Consider the following 16,808-nt stretch of genomic DNA (forward strand, 5'->3'; position numbering starts at 1 on the left):
CGACGTTAGTGTTGACCAATCAGTGCTAGGGTAGGGTTTGAAGAACAGAGCCGCATCCTTGGCTCACATTATACAGGCATTTAAAGTTTTTGTTGATACTCACATGTACACTCTACCTCATATACAGTATCAGAAATGGGGGGAAAACTGATACCGCATCAGTACTACTACGGCATTGTGAGAATATGCCGATTTATCTCACGAACTACATGTAGTTATACGGCATTGCCAAAGACCGCGGTAGTCATTTTATCCGTGTAGGACAAACCTCAACCTTGGCCAATGTAAATTCTAGTGGTCAGAGTACAAGTAAGTACATGTAGATGTGTAAGCACCCAGATTTCTTCACCATCTCTAACCATACATCATGATCATTCGGATAAAAACTGTCCCCGCTCGACTCCCCCCAAAAAGATAGCATCCAATACCCTCATTTTCTTACTTCTAAACTTGGTCTGACAACTGCTCGGCCGCTGGGACGACCGAACACCGAAATGGTCTAGACAGAAAGCGAACAGCCCCTTTTATCAATCTTATCTACTACATATCACTGCCAAGAATACTGCGACGCGTCCTTTCTAGGCGAAACGGATGCGGTGTACTAAGTGAAATGAAAGTATTGCTGACGCGGCAAGAGAATTGAGATAGGACGATATGTGCATACAAGCGGAGTAATTGGATAAGCCCTCACTTTGAGAGTACTACATGTACATACATGTATGGACTCTGTAACGCTCAATTAGGTAGTAGGTATTGTAGCGGTGGTAGACTGAGCTAACGAGATTATCAAGGACTAGGCGCCGAGGTATGTCTAACTTGATATTAACCAATTGTTAAAGTAAGTACAACCACATTCAAGTAAGTACTGCATGTAGTAACTGCGTTCTGATCGCACGAGGGACAACTGCCTTTTTGAAGCCAACATCACTGAGTGATTATCCGTGATGGAAACTGACCCCGTCCTAATCCTGGCAACGTTGTTCCCTGTCAAGAGCGGACTGACGGCACAAATAATCTTGTAGCAATGCCTCGCTGGTTTCATCGTGGTTACAGCTTTCAAGGTGTGGCGCAGCTGCCCAGCTTTGTATTCTGTTTGAAGGGTTTGAAGGATGAAACCTAACGATGGTAACGGGATAGCCAGTGTTACCATGGCCCAAGAAAAAAGAATACCATAATAGCCGCATTTCAATATTTTACCTTCTGGTAATGGAGATACCTTTTGTGCTGAATCCAGCTATTGGGAGGAAAGAAAGAGAAAACAAATGAAGAGTTCTAGAAGTGATTGGCCTGAGTGATTACATGTAAGTAATAACTATTTCATGTATAGATGTCTCCTGCCAAAGATTCTAGGTTTAGAAACGAGAACAAAAGCGTCTATATTGAAACATTAAAGATGGTAAACAGCTAAGCGTGTACTTTGTATATAAGGAAAAGAAAGAACCCTACGTATACTGCAGGATCTTGACCTGAGAATAAGCTCAGGAGGAACAGGTGTTCATGGGGGATCAATAGATCTAGATTCGTTGATCACCCAGGAATGTTGTCATGAGCGAATTGCTCGCGGCCAATGCCCTCTGGCGTTTCGACACAGTCCGCCTTAGCGACAAGAATGGCTCAGGTACGTACCTAGATATTACATAACTGGTAGCAGAAGGGAGAAGGGTTGCCGTTCGGACCGTGATACAGTTTAAAAGACCGGACTTTTTCCCGAAAAAAGGAATGATCAAGCTTTCCCATGCAGAAATGACGACGCAGTTGTGGCGCAACTGCGACAGATCCTGCCTAAGCCACAATTGACTGTACAATAGGATCGGATGGATATTCACGGAGGAACCCTCTAATTAGATGCGCCTCATATTAGTTGGTTAGGTCCACGCGTCCCGAGACTGCCGGGGGAGCTTCTTAGGCCTCTACATGATCTGATTATTACTGCCACAAAAAACAACCTCCCCCCTCCTATCCTTCAGAACTTATTCAACCGCCGCCGCACCCCGCGCACCCCCAGCTTAGCTGTCCTGGACGACAAGCTTCACAATGTTCACTGCAACTTGTAACTCCACGCTTTCAGAAACCCATTGTTAGTGCTTCTTCTATCACCCTCAGCCTTGAATGGTCGCGTGCTGCAGATAGTTAACATTTATCTGTCTTAGGGAATACCGACACAATCGTCGGGAATTTGACTTTACATACTTTAGGATGGTTAATATGCGGTGTAGGTTCTTGCTCTGTGTTTTTGTTTTAATACATTCAAGAGGAAGGATAACATAATTTTTGGATGCTCACGAGTCTAATTTTGAACGAGTATGTTAATAGGGATGCGCTATAATAGCTACAATCATTTCGCTATTCTTGATCCATCAACATGCGGGTCACTACACGAATCCAGGTGAACAGCGACAGTGAGTGTTTCTTTAATATTCTTCCTTCCTAGACTCGCCTACTGCGCTATGCATATACGGCAATCATGGACCGACCTGCGGCAAGATTCCGACAACTAGATCAATTAACGTCAAGTAAGCCTATACGAAGTTCCCACTGGGAATCCACGCTCAGCCGTCCCACGGGAAGAAAGGAACTACTATTTGCCATGAATTCAGAATAATTATGAGCCGCACAGTAGGCGAGCTAGATATCGGAAAATTGGGGACTAATAATATTTAACAAAAACAGTATTATTCGTATTCTTCTTATGGTACCGATCTACGCTATCACTTCTTGGCTATCATACGTCTGGTATTGGCATGCGATTTATTGGGAAGTAGCACGGGTATATCCGCCTTAGCATTCGCATATCTTCATAATCTTTATCTAATTCAGATTTGTCTAGGACTGTTATGAAGCCTTCGCAATAGCTGGGTTTTTCGCACTCATGTGCAGCTATATTCACCCAACGCTTCGAGGTCAAAAGAACTTTTTCGCAATATTAACAGTAAAACCATGGCCATGGCCTTGCGGTAGAATGGCGCAGCCGCGCAGTGGCTTAACTTGGTTTAATGTCAGTACTGATCAACCCCACACATTCCAACCTGATCGATCGAGTTTTTAATATCCTGGGTGTAGATCATTTGGATCGGGATATTCCAGTACGTTTTTATCCGTGTCGCAATGACAATTACCGCAACAGTTACCCAAGCAAAAGGTCTTTACTGCGAGGAATCATTGCACCCAAAATACGCGCATCTCTGGACCATGTTTTTCAATATGGTTGCCGTAACCATTGCAATGTACTGCCTCATTGCTTTTTACCTGGGAGTCAAAGAGAAACTAGCGCCCAACAAGCCCTTCTTCAAACTTCTCTGTATCAAGCTGGTCATCTTCTTCTCCTTCTGGCAGATGGTACACTCCTCTTCTTCCTCTTACATCCCTCAGACCTACTCACATGCATTTGTAGATTCTCCTTGACCTTCTCACCTCCGCCGGCGCAATTAAATCTTCAAAATACATGTCACTCGGCGATATATCTGTGGGCTTCAACTCACTCCTCATCTGTTTCGAAATGATAATATTTGCTATCCTCCACCTGTTTGCATTTACCTGGAAAGACTATGATAAGGGTCCAACAAACATGACTCCTGTGATGACTTCCCTCTTAGACGCTTTCAACCCATGGGATATTGTCCGCGGCATTGCCCGCGGTACTCGTTGGCTTATTTGTGGCATTGGTCGCCGCGAACGCGATCATGAGAAGATCCGGAAGCGCCTGGAGCTAGAAGAAGAGGCATCTGGTCTTGTCGGTGCCGCCGCTTCTTTCGCCGGTGCAGGCAACTACACCCCCCCGCCACCACCACAGCCTACGGGACCAGACGCACTACCTGTTCATCCGGCGCCTCAGAAATCACAGCAACTTAAGGTACAGACAGCAGGCTATGGTGGATACTCTCCTGAGCCGGTGGAAATGCACAACTCGCCGGCAAGATCACCCGCGAGTTACTCGCAGCAGGTGGCGGTATCAGGGTATGGTAATGCGTTGGCCTCGCCACATGAATGGCATGGAAGGTATCGGGACCAGAGCCCATCGCCCGTGGAGTTGAGTTATCCCACAACAAATTATATGCCGAGTGCGACAGCGCATCAGCTCCAAGGGAGCCCAGTGTATCTGCACAGTCCGAATGATAGTGCTGGGGTAGGGCTGCTGCCAATAGTGGGTGGGCAGAGTCCAAGGCCGAGTTATAAGCCATATGAGCAGCAGGGCGGGGGCCAACAAGGCGGTGGGGACTACCACCAACCATTTTAGAGAACTACATATTTTAATCTTTTTGGACTGTTTTTGAACGCTGGGTTGCGGGTGTAACGGTGATTATCTCTCTCTTCTGTTGCGCGGGATTTTGTTTATATCATTTGCATTTGGCGGCATCTTTGGAATAGAATATGGATGGGTGCTGGTATTTCCTTTTTTTTTTTTATCGTTGGCTCATTTCTGGTCTGTCGATCATTTTTTTCTTTTGTAGATACCGTGGTTTTGGTTGGTGGAGCATCGAATGGTGGAATTTGGAACATTCCCTGCATTAATGAGATCGGTTTAATCGGGTACCGGTGTTCTGCATGTGACTGCACAAGTATGTCATACCGTCCATGATGTCTCACTCGGGGATGATGAGTGATCGACAAGAGTGGCTCAGGCACGATTCCCCATCATAAACTATCACTCGAATACATTGATTCGCGGAGTGTTGAGATTGATTGATTGATTGATTATGTACGTAGCAGCGTGTTGCTTCTGAAATTTAATCGGTACTACGGGTTCTCTCCATGTACATACGGTTCGAGTTATACCTGGGATAAGAAATAGGTGTGTAAAGGGCAGACTACGATGTCGTAGTTAATTAGGTCTCTTTCTCACACTCTCACTTCCTGCCACATTCCTTCTTATAGTTGCCCCAATTAATCAATTTCTCCAAAATCTTCGAATCAATATTCAGCATTTCATCCGGATTTTGGGTAGAAAGGCGGCTATGAATGCATGAGAGGTTATTCACCCCACCTTAACCCCACTTCTACAACGCTTCTCTTTCTCTAGCTCTCTCTACGCAGCGGGTGCAACGTTTTTGGTGAATCGAGACCTCATACTTTCTTCTAGAGTGTGGTAAAGTTAGAGTTAAGCTAGGATCAAGAGGTGTTTGATATTGACGGCTGAAAGGGGCTTTTCGGCAGTATGGGGGTGGGGATGGTCAGTCTTAATTCTCTGTTGCATGGTTATGTCAGATATGCCACGTACACAGAAACAATCGTTACTAGACAGTTGGTATGGCATCTGCTAGAGAGCCGAATTCTTCATTTTCGGAGGTTTATATTACAATAAAAGCACTTATTAATCAGCGCCTCCGGGCCAATCTACCCAGGATTAAAGCTAGTAGCTTATATATTGGGGGGTTCACAAGAGACCACCCAGCACCACTCGCAGAACCAGGGAGTTCTGGATGGAAAAAGGGACGGAACTTGAATGTGGGGGAATAATAAACATGGGTCAAAACTCAGACGAGCAGGAATGGGAGTTGGAGAAACATGTAAGCCCGCATCTCAAGGCCTTCGAAGCCATTAGTCCTGACAATCCCTCCTCTGTGAAGCTGAGTAGACATGCATGCATGTCTGTACGCACTCCTAAGAAGATGCCAGTTATGAAGACTTTCATTTCGAGTACTATACTCCGCATAGTACATTATAGTAGCATTGGCGGAATTCTCGCGGGAGAAATAGGAGGCTCTGTCTCTCTTACACAAATACAAGTGGAATGCGGCCTCCGGCCGCAAACTCACATATACATGTAGTGGACAAATAGAAGTTGTCAACGTCGCCATCTTTAGATAGAGTAGTCCGAGTACTTTCCAAGAGCGACTGGGTGAGGAATTCGAAAGTGTGTTTGCTTTATCATCTGGCATAGGTCTTTCGGACATGTAGTACGTCCAGTCCATGGTTGATTGATAATTTGCTGATTTAGATAGTTAAGATCTGTGTATGTGACATGAGTAATCCTGTAGTTATATCAGTTCTTCATTCTCAATAAAGGGCTCACAATCGGGGTCGGGTGCCGCTGCGCGGCACACCGACCCCTCCTTGCTCGCACGAGTTCCTAATATTAATATGTAGTTCACAAAAGGATATTCTGGTAGTTCAAGGCCGATATATAAGACTATATACCTGCAATTAATTCTACCTGCCAGTGTTTGCCCTTTCGATGTCACGTCAGCTCCCTTCCCGGCATTCCCGGGTCCTATACCGGGAGCAGTTCTTTGTCTGTACACATATATGTGCTTCTATCTGTGTTATGCAGACTATATATTTTAACCAATAGAAATACTTCGTGATGACAATGAGAAAGCTTATACCGTTTAGATAGATAGACATGAATCATATAGCCGAGTTACGTATGCTTCCGCCTTATTTGTGACCAGAGCTCAAGCCGGGTTTCTAATCACGCGAGCAGTACCTGTCCCACAGCCATACTAGCGCTAGACTAGTAGAATTAAAGGCCAGCATATACTTCGTTTCAACTTGATTCTTCTTCCATTCCTGTCATTTTATGCGTTTAACGTTTCTCAGTTCGTTTATCTCCCCATTTGATCGATTAGAGTGCGTAAATGAATGCATTGTACATGCTGGAGGATGTCATGCGTGCTTCCACAATTTAAAGTTTCGTGATAGTGTTGGTTATGGTTGAAGTTTTCGGTGCGTTTCCCTTGAACAGTCAGGATTACAGATCCATACTGAATTCTGTACATGGGTCACAGGTTCAATGACGAGATAAGATAGCTAGAGAATTCACAACGTCCACATATACGCAGGCTGAATGGGATATAGGGGTATCCTAGCTAAAGTGCATGCAAGGAAAAAAGAAACCCAAGATTCTCCGATATAAAGCCTTACTTGTTAGCCTCGCTCCTTCAATATCATTATTATGCAATTCAGGTGCTCTCAGACGTCGTCACCTACAGCGCCAAGAAATAGTTAAAATGTCTGTAACAGTGCAACCCGAATCCGTACCTGCTTCTAGATCGACTGCCTACTTCTGCACCTCCAGGTAGGAACCAACCAACGGAAGGAATTCCGAGTTCTATAAAATAAAATAGATGAAGAGGCAGCTTTTACCCAAATAGCGCGTAAGAGGCCACCCCTGTCCCCAAACGCCAAGAACACCGACTTCACCCGTCACGGACCGACAGCTCCGATTTCGTCAATTAACCTTAATTTTTCCTGATGAATCTTTCCCTAGGAACAGCCCAACATAAACATTCGGGTTTATCTCCTATCCCTGCTGGTTGTGAAAACACGGAGTTGTGAAAGTCCGAGCACAGCGAAAAGTTCCCATCTGGAGTATGGTATGACCAGCCTTATATTGATTCCAAGACCGGATGATTGTTAACGCGTGATGACACCCAGGTATATACGGGAGGTATTGAAGGTGAATCTAAGGTTCCTGCGGATACCCACCCGCAACCTCCGTATGCATCCCCGCATTATGGGGGAATCAGGAACAGAAAGGGGGGAATTAGCAACTTGTAATATGGATTACGGGATAAAGAACTAGTTAGTATGCGCGGGTTTGGTGGGGTCGTCAGCTCATCTCCCGCCATAATTATTAAATCCTAAATAAAATGCTGCAATACAGTGTTTTTGCAGCTAAGTATATAAGGGGGTAATAGTAGACCACGACGATGATAGATTGATCGACCAACCTTCCGTCATAACAGAAGAAACTCGCCCACCATGATTTTCTCCGGCCGGAATGCTGGCCTTGTTCTGACTTTAGCTGCTTCACTGCTCCCGTCGATTTTCGCACAAACGGTCACCTATCAAGCTGAGGATGCTACCCTGACCGGTGTGACTGTTGCCACTGCTTCTGCTGGCTACTCTGGTACGTTGGTGGTTTTATGTGTCTTTGAGAAATCATGCTGATTGTATCATTTCCTCATCACAGGTACTGGGTATGTCGAGAGCTTTGATGAGAGCACTGATCAAGTCACTTTCACCATCACAAGTGCGGAGACGAAGCTCTATGACCTGGGTATCATCTACATGGGCCCATATGGTGCAAAGTATACACGTGTCTCCCTCAACGGCGGTGCAGGCAGTGATGTTAGTCTCCCGGAGACAACAGCGTGGACCACTGCCAGTGCCGGCCAGGTGTTGTTGAACGCAGGCACAAACACCATCTCCATTCAAACCAACTGGGGCTGGTAGATCACCCACTCTCACTCGATCTTGATCCCGAGCAAATAATCTAACCAGCGGAAACATGGTAGGTACCTTATCGACGCACTCACAGTCACTCCGTCTACTCCCCGCGGCGCCCACCAGGTCACAACTGCCCTCGTAAACTCTAATGCCACACCTGCTACAAAGGCGCTCATGAGCTTCCTGGTTAAGAACTACGGGACATCATACATCTCCGGCCAGCAAGACACAACCTCATATGCATGGGTTGAGTCCAACATTGGGAAATCCCCTGCCATCCTTGGTCTCGACTTCATCGAGTACAGTCCCAGCCGTGTCGAGCGTGGATCCACCTCCACCGCCGTCGAAGACGCCATCGCCTTCAACGCCCGCGGCGGTATCGTGACTTTCTGCTGGCGTACGTCCCCTACCTCTATTCCATCCCCTAGCCTCGCTAATGAATCTCCGTAGATTGGAACGCACCGTCCGGTCTCATCGATGTTGCAGGTCAAGAGTGGTGGCGCGGCTTCTACACCGACTCCGTCACCTTCGATGTCGAGGCAGCACTCGCCGACACCTCCAGCGCCGACTATGCCCTCCTCATCCGCGATATTGACGCTATTGCTGTGCAGATCCAGCGCTTGGCTGACGCCGACATCCCGATCCTCTGGAGGCCTCTGCACGAGGCCGAAGGTGGCTGGTTCTGGTGGGGAGCAAAGGGTCCAGAGCCCTGCAAGCAGCTTTACCAGATCGTGTATGACCGTCTTACTAACTACCATGGGCTCAACAACTTGATCTGGATATGGAACTCGGTGGCTGCCGACTGGTACCCCGGTGATGCTACGGTCGATGTCCTCTCATATGACTCGTACCCATCTACGCCCGGCGACCACGGTGTTAGTACCTTCTGTCCTCCTCTTTGCAATGTCTGCTAATTATCATATAACAGCCGCTGTCCGCAACATACAACGCCCTTCTTTCTCTCGGGAACGACAAAAAGCTAATCGCGACCACCGAGGTCGGCACCATCCCCGACCCCGAGCTCCTCGATCTGTATGACGCAGACTGGAGCTGGTTCGTGACCTGGAACAGCTTTGTCGAGGACGCCACCGCGAACTCGCTCGACTTTCTCAACAGGATCTACTACTCTGACTACGTCCTCACCCTTGACGAGATCCTCGGCTGGAGGGGCACTTCGGCTTCTTCTTCTACTACTGCCGCCCCGGTTACTACCAGTGCGACATCTACTACTAGGGTTTCAACCACCATCGTGACAAGCACAACATCGTCGAGTGCGGCTGCGTCTAGCACTGGAGCGGTCGCATCAAAGTACCAGCAGTGGTGAGTTTTGGTTCTTGAAAGAGGTTGAGAATGTTTACTGACTGTGTGTGCGTAGTGGTGGTGTTAATTGGACTGGACCTACCACATGTGTTAGTGGCACTACTTGCACTGCCGTTTCGGCGCCGTACTATTATCAGTGCCTGTAAATTAAAGTGGGCAGGGGAGAAGTGGAATGAGGAGAGCGGGTAATGTGTTGTATATAGAAAAGATATTAGTAAAATGTTTGGTTCTGGAAGATATCTGAGAGTTGCAACTGCATGATAATGCGGCCAGTGCTGTCGATTACTCCGTATGGCTCCCCAAACTCTTGATTCTAGTGGGTCGAGTAGTGAAAGTAGATCCAGGTACGCGAGTTTGTCTCGCAGTATACCGGGCGGGCGTGGTTTTGGTATTTACCTAAACCCCGTGCCAAGTTATCCTCTACTGAACCAAGTATAAGAGCACCGGTATGGCTTATCCATCAGCCTAGGTTCGTGCAGATTCATTCAAATGTCCCCGCAGATGTTGTTCTTCGGTCAACGGTATTGCGTCGTATTGTGAGAAATTGCTTGTTCTCGGCGGCCGAGTGAGCGGCTGTGCGCCAAGACACACCGATGATGTGAAAAGGGAACAGCATACGAGAACAAGCTCCGGCTCAATACTCTGCGCTGATATGATCGTGTGTGTATTAACCTCAAAGCGCTAAACTCAGCTACACAGGTCTATTGCCACCTCGTCTGTTAGTAGTTGGGCTTAGTTATTCGGGTGCCATCCGTAGCCAGAATTACTACGATCCGATCCATTCAACACCGCGGAGGGCTTGGGGGCAACTAGTGGCCTTCGTTGTCTCTGTTTGGTTGAGCGTTTGCAGTTGGGTATACTGCTGTAAGCTCCTCATATACACTTTCCATAGATATAGGAAAAGCAGATGAGACATTCCAAGAGTTCCCCAGACGCTAGGTCTTATGTTGTACACCTGTTTTCGCGCCCCCGGACCGGATCAGCGCCCTTTGAATCTAATGGATGGCCTTGTCCATAACTGGATGAGGACTGGTTAGTAGAGAAGCGCTCGAATTAGCGTTCCTGGTAGATCAATGCTAGGTGTGCTTTTCTCGGGTTAGAGCGTGCTGTTTGTGTAGAGACAGACTTTCAGGTCTTCTTTCCAACAGCTCACCACCCGGGTCAGTCTCGGCGTACTTTTATTGATAATTATCATTTTTGTCTTTAAATTAGGTTTGGGCGACTATAGGTTAGTAGCCAGAGGTAGTGCAGAGGGTAGCACTGGTAGCGTTAATTGCAGAAACTGGGTGATATAGGAGAGGTGATAGAATAATCCAGACAAGTGTATCTGCTACTAGCGGGAGCGGGTAACATGCATGCTAAGCGGGCCGCACTAGCCTGCATAGCAGTAGAGTTATGTGTATGCAACTGACCTCTGCGACTTGTATCAAAGAGGCGCGTACTGCAGAAAGAGTACTCCCTAGCTCGTACTGTGAGGTTCACACTTCATGGCGTACACGTTAGTAGTTCTAAAACAACGGCATCTCATTGAGCCGCCATCAAATGCCATTTCCAGTCGAGGTAAAATGTAGACGATCGAGCAGTCACTCAGACTGTTCGTAAGGTAGGGTTAGACACCCTACCGTGTGTTTGAGGCCAAGGTCCTGCCTGGGTTTTAAACCGGGGGTGGGAGTAGTATCTCTCGGTGCAATACTGTTTGCAGAATATTGCAACTAGATATAGAGCCCTGTTTTCCAGGACTGTAGCAGTGGTTAGTCCCGCGTAGTGATGAGCACGAGATGAGCGGGCTCGAAGAGATCGAGCTCTCTCGCTAATGAGACTAGGCCAAACTCTACGCAACCTGCCCTGGATACTTCGAGTCTATTTATACCTTCAAGTGTAAATGACCAGCTCGAGTTTTGAAGGGAACAAATATATTTTGTGGGACCTCCGGCCCGGCGGTTGTCTGGGGGCTCATTTGTAAGTCCATTTCCTCATCTCAGGCCGACAGGTGCAGACGCAGGTACAATTACGGGATCTTCTCCCACACCGGCACAGCCCATTTTTCCAGTAATGAAACCGGCGCTGGAGTTATTGAGAGCGACGCAGGTCCCGTCTTGATGATACTCGGCCCATGCACCCTGATATTAGACCTGTATTCACCGTGTATCACTCGGAGGGCTTGGCGCTCCTCTCGAGTTGCATTCCGCCTTGGATCCCGCTTGGGAGATTGGAGAGGTTTCAATTGACCGTGTATAGAACCTTTAAGGAGCGAAAGGTTCCTTCCTCACAGCTGCAGCACAGTATGATTCGCCGCCTCATATCCACAATAGTCATTGACAAAGTAGTGACTACACCTAGGCTAGGAAGCTACGTCTTGCCAAACAATATTTTGTTCACACCGCCGTGCTTATATCACGAGTCCGTGTTTGGTGGTTTGGTGGATAGAAAGTAAAGCAGTGCCTCCAATTTTAAGAAACTCGAGACTCGCAGTCTACAGAGCAGATGTCTCCTCAAGCCACCAACTATATGGATAGACGCCTTAGCCTTTAGGCCGGCCAGCAGCAGATCCTTGATTGTCACTTAGTTAGCACGGGAACCACTCGGCGGGTTCAACGATAAGTTCAAACAAAGCCAATCCTAAGGTAGGCCGAGACGCCTCTCCGTCTCGCTCCTGACATCGTCATTCATCAAGTAGAGATGAGAAATCACGGTTGCGCCGGTAGTGGCAGTCATAGATTTCCTGCTTTGGGGTTCTTTATTCTTTAACAGTGCAGCCTGACATTATCTAAATCAACCCAACGGTCATCGGGTGAATAGAGTCATGATTTCAGCGCTACTGTAAGATAGATATCAATTTTCGGGTATGAGCTTGCGAGCAGGTGTCGCTCCTCAATCTCGAAGTTTCCTTGTAAATCATAGAGATTATATCCATGCATCTATTGCCATCCAGAACCCAGGACCCGTTGCTCTATGAGCTTGAAGTAAATAGTAAAGCCATCTGTCTATCTAGTCATTCCGGATCCCATGACCGCCATTGATAAATCATAAAGTCATTTACTATGAATTGACATTGCCGTTAAAGCGACGGACGAGATTTCACTGTTTTGAGATACGGTGACCCTGGAATTGAACCCGCTTCAGCTGTTAAAAACATGCCGTTATGGTCCAAACCTCAGAGGAAGATCGACAAGAAGTGTCCTTTTGTGGCCTGAGGAGGAGAATCGGGGGAGTAAATTGTCCTACGAAGATAGATTTCATAATGAATTCCGTGGAAGCTGTAAAATTAATCAGCTGCATCAAAGATAACAATTATCTTAGACATCGCGCTGTAGAGTTAGTGAGCGTCATTAAAATACGACTGACTTGTTTGCCAGTCGAGTTGTGAGCATGCAAACATGAAGTTACAACCGCCGATCCCTCCCCATACCCTTGTTACCCGGTCTCGAAACCAGTCTAGGGCCAAACCCTCGCGCACAACCAGCAGTCCCTCGAGTTCACGGTGGCCCACACAGCAACGCGGAGATTAACATTCAACCACACTCAAAAAATTCACGCCCAACCGAACAATCGACAATCACCAAAGAAACCCTTTTTCGGCCCTAATTTCGCGACAACCCAAATAAGATGGCCCCCAAAGCTCCTACCAAGGGTAACAAAACGCTCCATCCTGCTTGTTTTCCGAGGCCGAAATTGCTGGGGTTTGGGACGGGAGGGAAAGAAAAGAGGAGGATGGCAATTCAAAAAAAAAATAGTCGGGAAAAAGACAGGAGAAGGACGAAAAATGGATGGAATGGCAGAGCGGATTTATGGGAATTTTGAGCTTGGGAAATTGGACGAGAGAGAGACAGACACTAACATATATACCAAAACTTAGGTCCCAAGACCCCCGCCAACAAGAAGGCTGCCGATGCGAAGAAGGCCGCCCTCAAGGGTACTCACTCCAAGATTGCCCGCAAGGTCCGTCTCTCGACCACCTTCCACCGCCCAAAGACCCTCTCTTTGGCCCGCGACCCCAAGTACCCCCGCAAGAGCGTTCCCCACGTTCCCCGGCTCGACCAGTACAAGGTCATTGTCCACCCCTTGAATACCGAGTCCGCCATGAAGAAGATTGAGGAGAACAACACCCTCGTCTTCATTGTCGACATCAAGGCAAACAAGAGGCAGATCAAGGAGGCGATCAAGAAGCTCTACGACGTTGACTGTGTCAAGGTCAACACCTTGATCAGGTTAGTTTTCCCCCATTCCCCCGGATATATAGCTCTGTCGTCCTGTGCTGACAGCTCTCCTCTTTTCTAGGCCCGACGGAACCAAGAAGGCCTTCGCCAGGCTGACTCCCGACGTCGACGCTCTCGATATCGCTGCCACCAAGCTCGCCATCGTATAAACGGCGAATTTGGTTGTTGGGAATCGTTTCTTTCTCCTGGGTGTCTGTTTTTTTTTTTTCTTTCCTAATGTTTGCTCATTCCGGGATGTTGGGTAAAAAAAAAGAAGGAATTTCGAACAGAATCAAAAAAAAGCAATGGGATTTATGTTGATACATTGCGGTGGCTTTGGTGGTTCTTTAAAAAATGGGATGGGGCTTCTTTTTTTTTTTTCCTGTATCGAAATCCTTTTTCAACGAGTGAGTGAATTGGCGTTTTTTTGGTCCTTAATTGGTTTTCGGGAGAGAATGATTCCAGGTTGTGCAATTCTTCCCCCTCGGCCGGTGCGAACTGCCATGCGATGCCAGTGCCGTGCCAGTAGATTTCGATCACGTTTCTAGAGGAGATTGAGTGCGGAAACATGTAGATTTGGAGCACTACAATAATTATTATATCCAAACAAACATCTTGATCTGCAACAGAGGCGGAAACTCTTTTGCGAAAGCTCTGGAGCTCTGAAAGTTTTAGAGCTGTGAAAACTTGGCATTGCGTAGAGCGCTTTCAGGTGGAGGCGATTTTGGGCGTGAGTACAGGAAGAAGTTTGACGCATTGGTAGAAGCTCGTCTGTATAAAAGAGGTGGAAAAGAATAAATTTGTTTATCGTAATAAGACATTTCTTTCTCGGAAGAACACATTGGAATTTGATCGGAGGAACACATCGATTTATCGGACGAACACATTGATCTCATTGAAACTTCTCGTGACCTCCAACAACCACTGCAATGGCCAAGACGTCACAAACCACCACTCAGAGCCCTATCGCACAATTGCTATCAGTGCTATCGCTAATCGATCACCCTCTTGCGAGCCAATGAATACAAAGCCCTGAACTCACCATTAGCTCCCGTCAGACCCTGGCTGGTCTAGACGTTTACAGCTGGACACAATCACGGCCTCTCACTCGGCATGTCTCCGCTACACAGACAGACCTACACACACCCAGCGCAGCGGGGATACAAACACGACAGGGACCTCGGCACCTCGGTTGAGCCTCACATCCCTGGGATCTGCATGTAGCTGTTTATCCATATATCTGTCTCCACACTATATTCATAGCTACATGTAGCTGTCTATCGATAGCTAAGCTCTCCCTCCCTCCACACCCAATCCCCTCCTCCACCTCTCCCACCACCGCCGCAATGACCAAAGACCGCCGCACCCTCGACCTAACTCTCACCGGCCCCGCCCGCTTCCGCGCCTTCCTGACGAGCTACACCGCCCTCAACCCAACCTACCAAGCAAGCCCCCCTCCCTCCCCTCCCCTCCCTCCTCTCCAATGCGCAGAGCTAACACGCCACAGGGCTTCGACCGCGAGATCCTCGAATCCCTCGTCCTCGTCTCCACAACATCCACAACCACCGTCTTCGAGCTCACCATAAAAGCCGCCTACACCAACGGCCTCAACAGCCTGCACGGCGGGTGCGCAGCGCTCATCTACGACATCTGCACCTCGGCGGCGCTGATGGTTATCGCGCGGGAGGGCTTCTGGGAGTCTACGTACGGCCCCCGGGTTCCGGTTCGAGTATTTGGTGCTAATGTGCAGAGACAAGCAGCGGCGTGTCCCGGAACCTAAACATCACCTACATCCGCCCCGTGCCATGCGGCACAAAAGTCCGGATCGAGTCGGAGGTAGTGCATGCCGGGCTGCGGTTGGCGACAATTAGAGGCGTCATGAAGACGGAGGATGGGAAGATTGTGAGCACGGCGGAGCACACGAAGGTGAATCTTACGAATGTGCCGGGGAAGAGCCAGCTGTAGATTTGGCTTTGTGGTTTTGTGTGGGAGGATTGGTGCAGTGGTAATGGGGTGGAGATATGTAGATAGGGCGAGGGCAGGGAGTGTCAATGATACAGTGGAAAGTATTTCAAACGCGACTGGGCTGGTCCGGATTGAAATCTAGACTGGCGGATTGTGAATCGGGCTTAAGAAACATGCGAAACACGGTTCTGCTCAACACCATGAAGGTTTTTCCGAATAAAGCACGTCTGGGAAGTATCGTGGAGCTTCTGCGATTCTGTTGGTGCTTTTATGCCGTGGAAAGACCACGGGGGTGGACGAGCGGCCGGGTAGAATGGTAGCGGCGAGTGATAGTATGTGATGGAAGGTTACAGGGAGTTGCAACCTAGAACCGGGGCGACGGCGAAGCAGAGAAGAACACGCTGCCGAGAACAGGACCAGAGGGCCAATCGATAACCCGGCGGCGGCAGCGGCGGCGGTTAGGCTGCGGTCCGGGGCCAATGATTAAATCAAACCTCCTCCGACCCGGCCCCCAGATAGATCCGGAGCTATAGATATATATATACATAGCTAGGCCACTACTAAACACCATCGAGAGAGAGGATTCTAGAAAGCAGGCAGTGGCGTGTATAGGTATTGTCTCTGCTCTTGATTTGGAGAGAAGAAAAGGGCTTGGATCGGAAGCCGATTAATATTGGATGGGTTCTAGTTACATGTAGTGATCGGCAGTCACAGTTTGGAATTGATATATGCCTAGGGTTGTAACTATAGAAGAAAGAAAGCAAGTTATATAAGGGAGGGAAAGCCTTCTCTTCTCCTCGTGCTCTATCTCTGCCTCATGTCTCATGATCATCTATATAGCTGTAATACACAACCGGCTTCTATCTTGCTGCGCCGCCGCCGCCGCCAATAGGGTCATGGTTTATCACTCTCATTATCACCACCATCTACACGTAGCACATCCAAGCCCAATATCTAGAAAGCACTGCATTTATTCTTAAGCCTTCATTCATCATAATAATAATAATAACAATAACGACGATAATAACAATAATCATATCACACACTCACATACTCCATTCAAATACGCTTCAAAAACCAAATTCAATTCTGCTCGACGCCCCCCTTCTAAAGTATACCAAATTTTTAAGAACACAAGACAAAAATAAAAACGTAACT

General features: G+C 47.8%; 4 protein-coding genes across 4 annotated transcripts; all 4 read left to right on the top strand.

Moving 5' to 3' along the window:
- Positions 1-3,105: 3,105 nt before the first annotated feature.
- Positions 3,106-4,234, top strand: H6S33_010423 (uncharacterized protein; the record flags this gene model as incomplete). The annotated part of the gene is made up of 2 exons (XM_044841806.1): positions 3,106-3,336; positions 3,392-4,234. 2 exons carry the CDS (start codon positions 3,106-3,108, stop codon positions 4,232-4,234), a joined length of 1,074 nt encoding a protein of 357 aa, XP_044697566.1.
- Positions 4,235-7,701: 3,467 nt separating this feature from the next.
- H6S33_010424 (uncharacterized protein) lies at positions 7,702-9,493 on the top strand (the record flags this gene model as incomplete). The annotated part of the gene is made up of 5 exons (XM_044841807.1): positions 7,702-7,849; positions 7,913-8,171; positions 8,238-8,566; positions 8,620-9,044; positions 9,098-9,493. The coding sequence occupies 5 exons, from the start codon at positions 7,702-7,704 to the stop codon at positions 9,491-9,493; spliced, it is 1,557 nt and encodes a 518-aa protein (XP_044697567.1).
- Positions 9,494-13,095: 3,602 nt separating this feature from the next.
- H6S33_010425 (uncharacterized protein) lies at positions 13,096-13,855 on the top strand (the record flags this gene model as incomplete). Its single annotated transcript, XM_044841808.1, has 3 exons — positions 13,096-13,120; positions 13,346-13,697; positions 13,768-13,855. 3 exons carry the CDS (start codon positions 13,096-13,098, stop codon positions 13,853-13,855), a joined length of 465 nt encoding a protein of 154 aa, XP_044697568.1.
- A 1,176-nt stretch (positions 13,856-15,031) lies between these two features.
- On the top strand, positions 15,032-15,650 carry H6S33_010426 (uncharacterized protein; the record flags this gene model as incomplete). The annotated part of the gene is made up of 3 exons (XM_044841809.1): positions 15,032-15,130; positions 15,193-15,389; positions 15,446-15,650. The coding sequence occupies 3 exons, from the start codon at positions 15,032-15,034 to the stop codon at positions 15,648-15,650; spliced, it is 501 nt and encodes a 166-aa protein (XP_044697569.1).
- Between the last annotated feature and the right edge of the window lie 1,158 nt (positions 15,651-16,808).

The sequence above is a fragment of the Morchella sextelata genome (assembly GCF_020137385.1).
Source record: "Morchella sextelata strain SCLS chromosome Unknown scls_4, whole genome shotgun sequence".
Taxonomy (NCBI): Eukaryota; Fungi; Ascomycota; class Pezizomycetes; order Pezizales; family Morchellaceae; genus Morchella; species Morchella sextelata.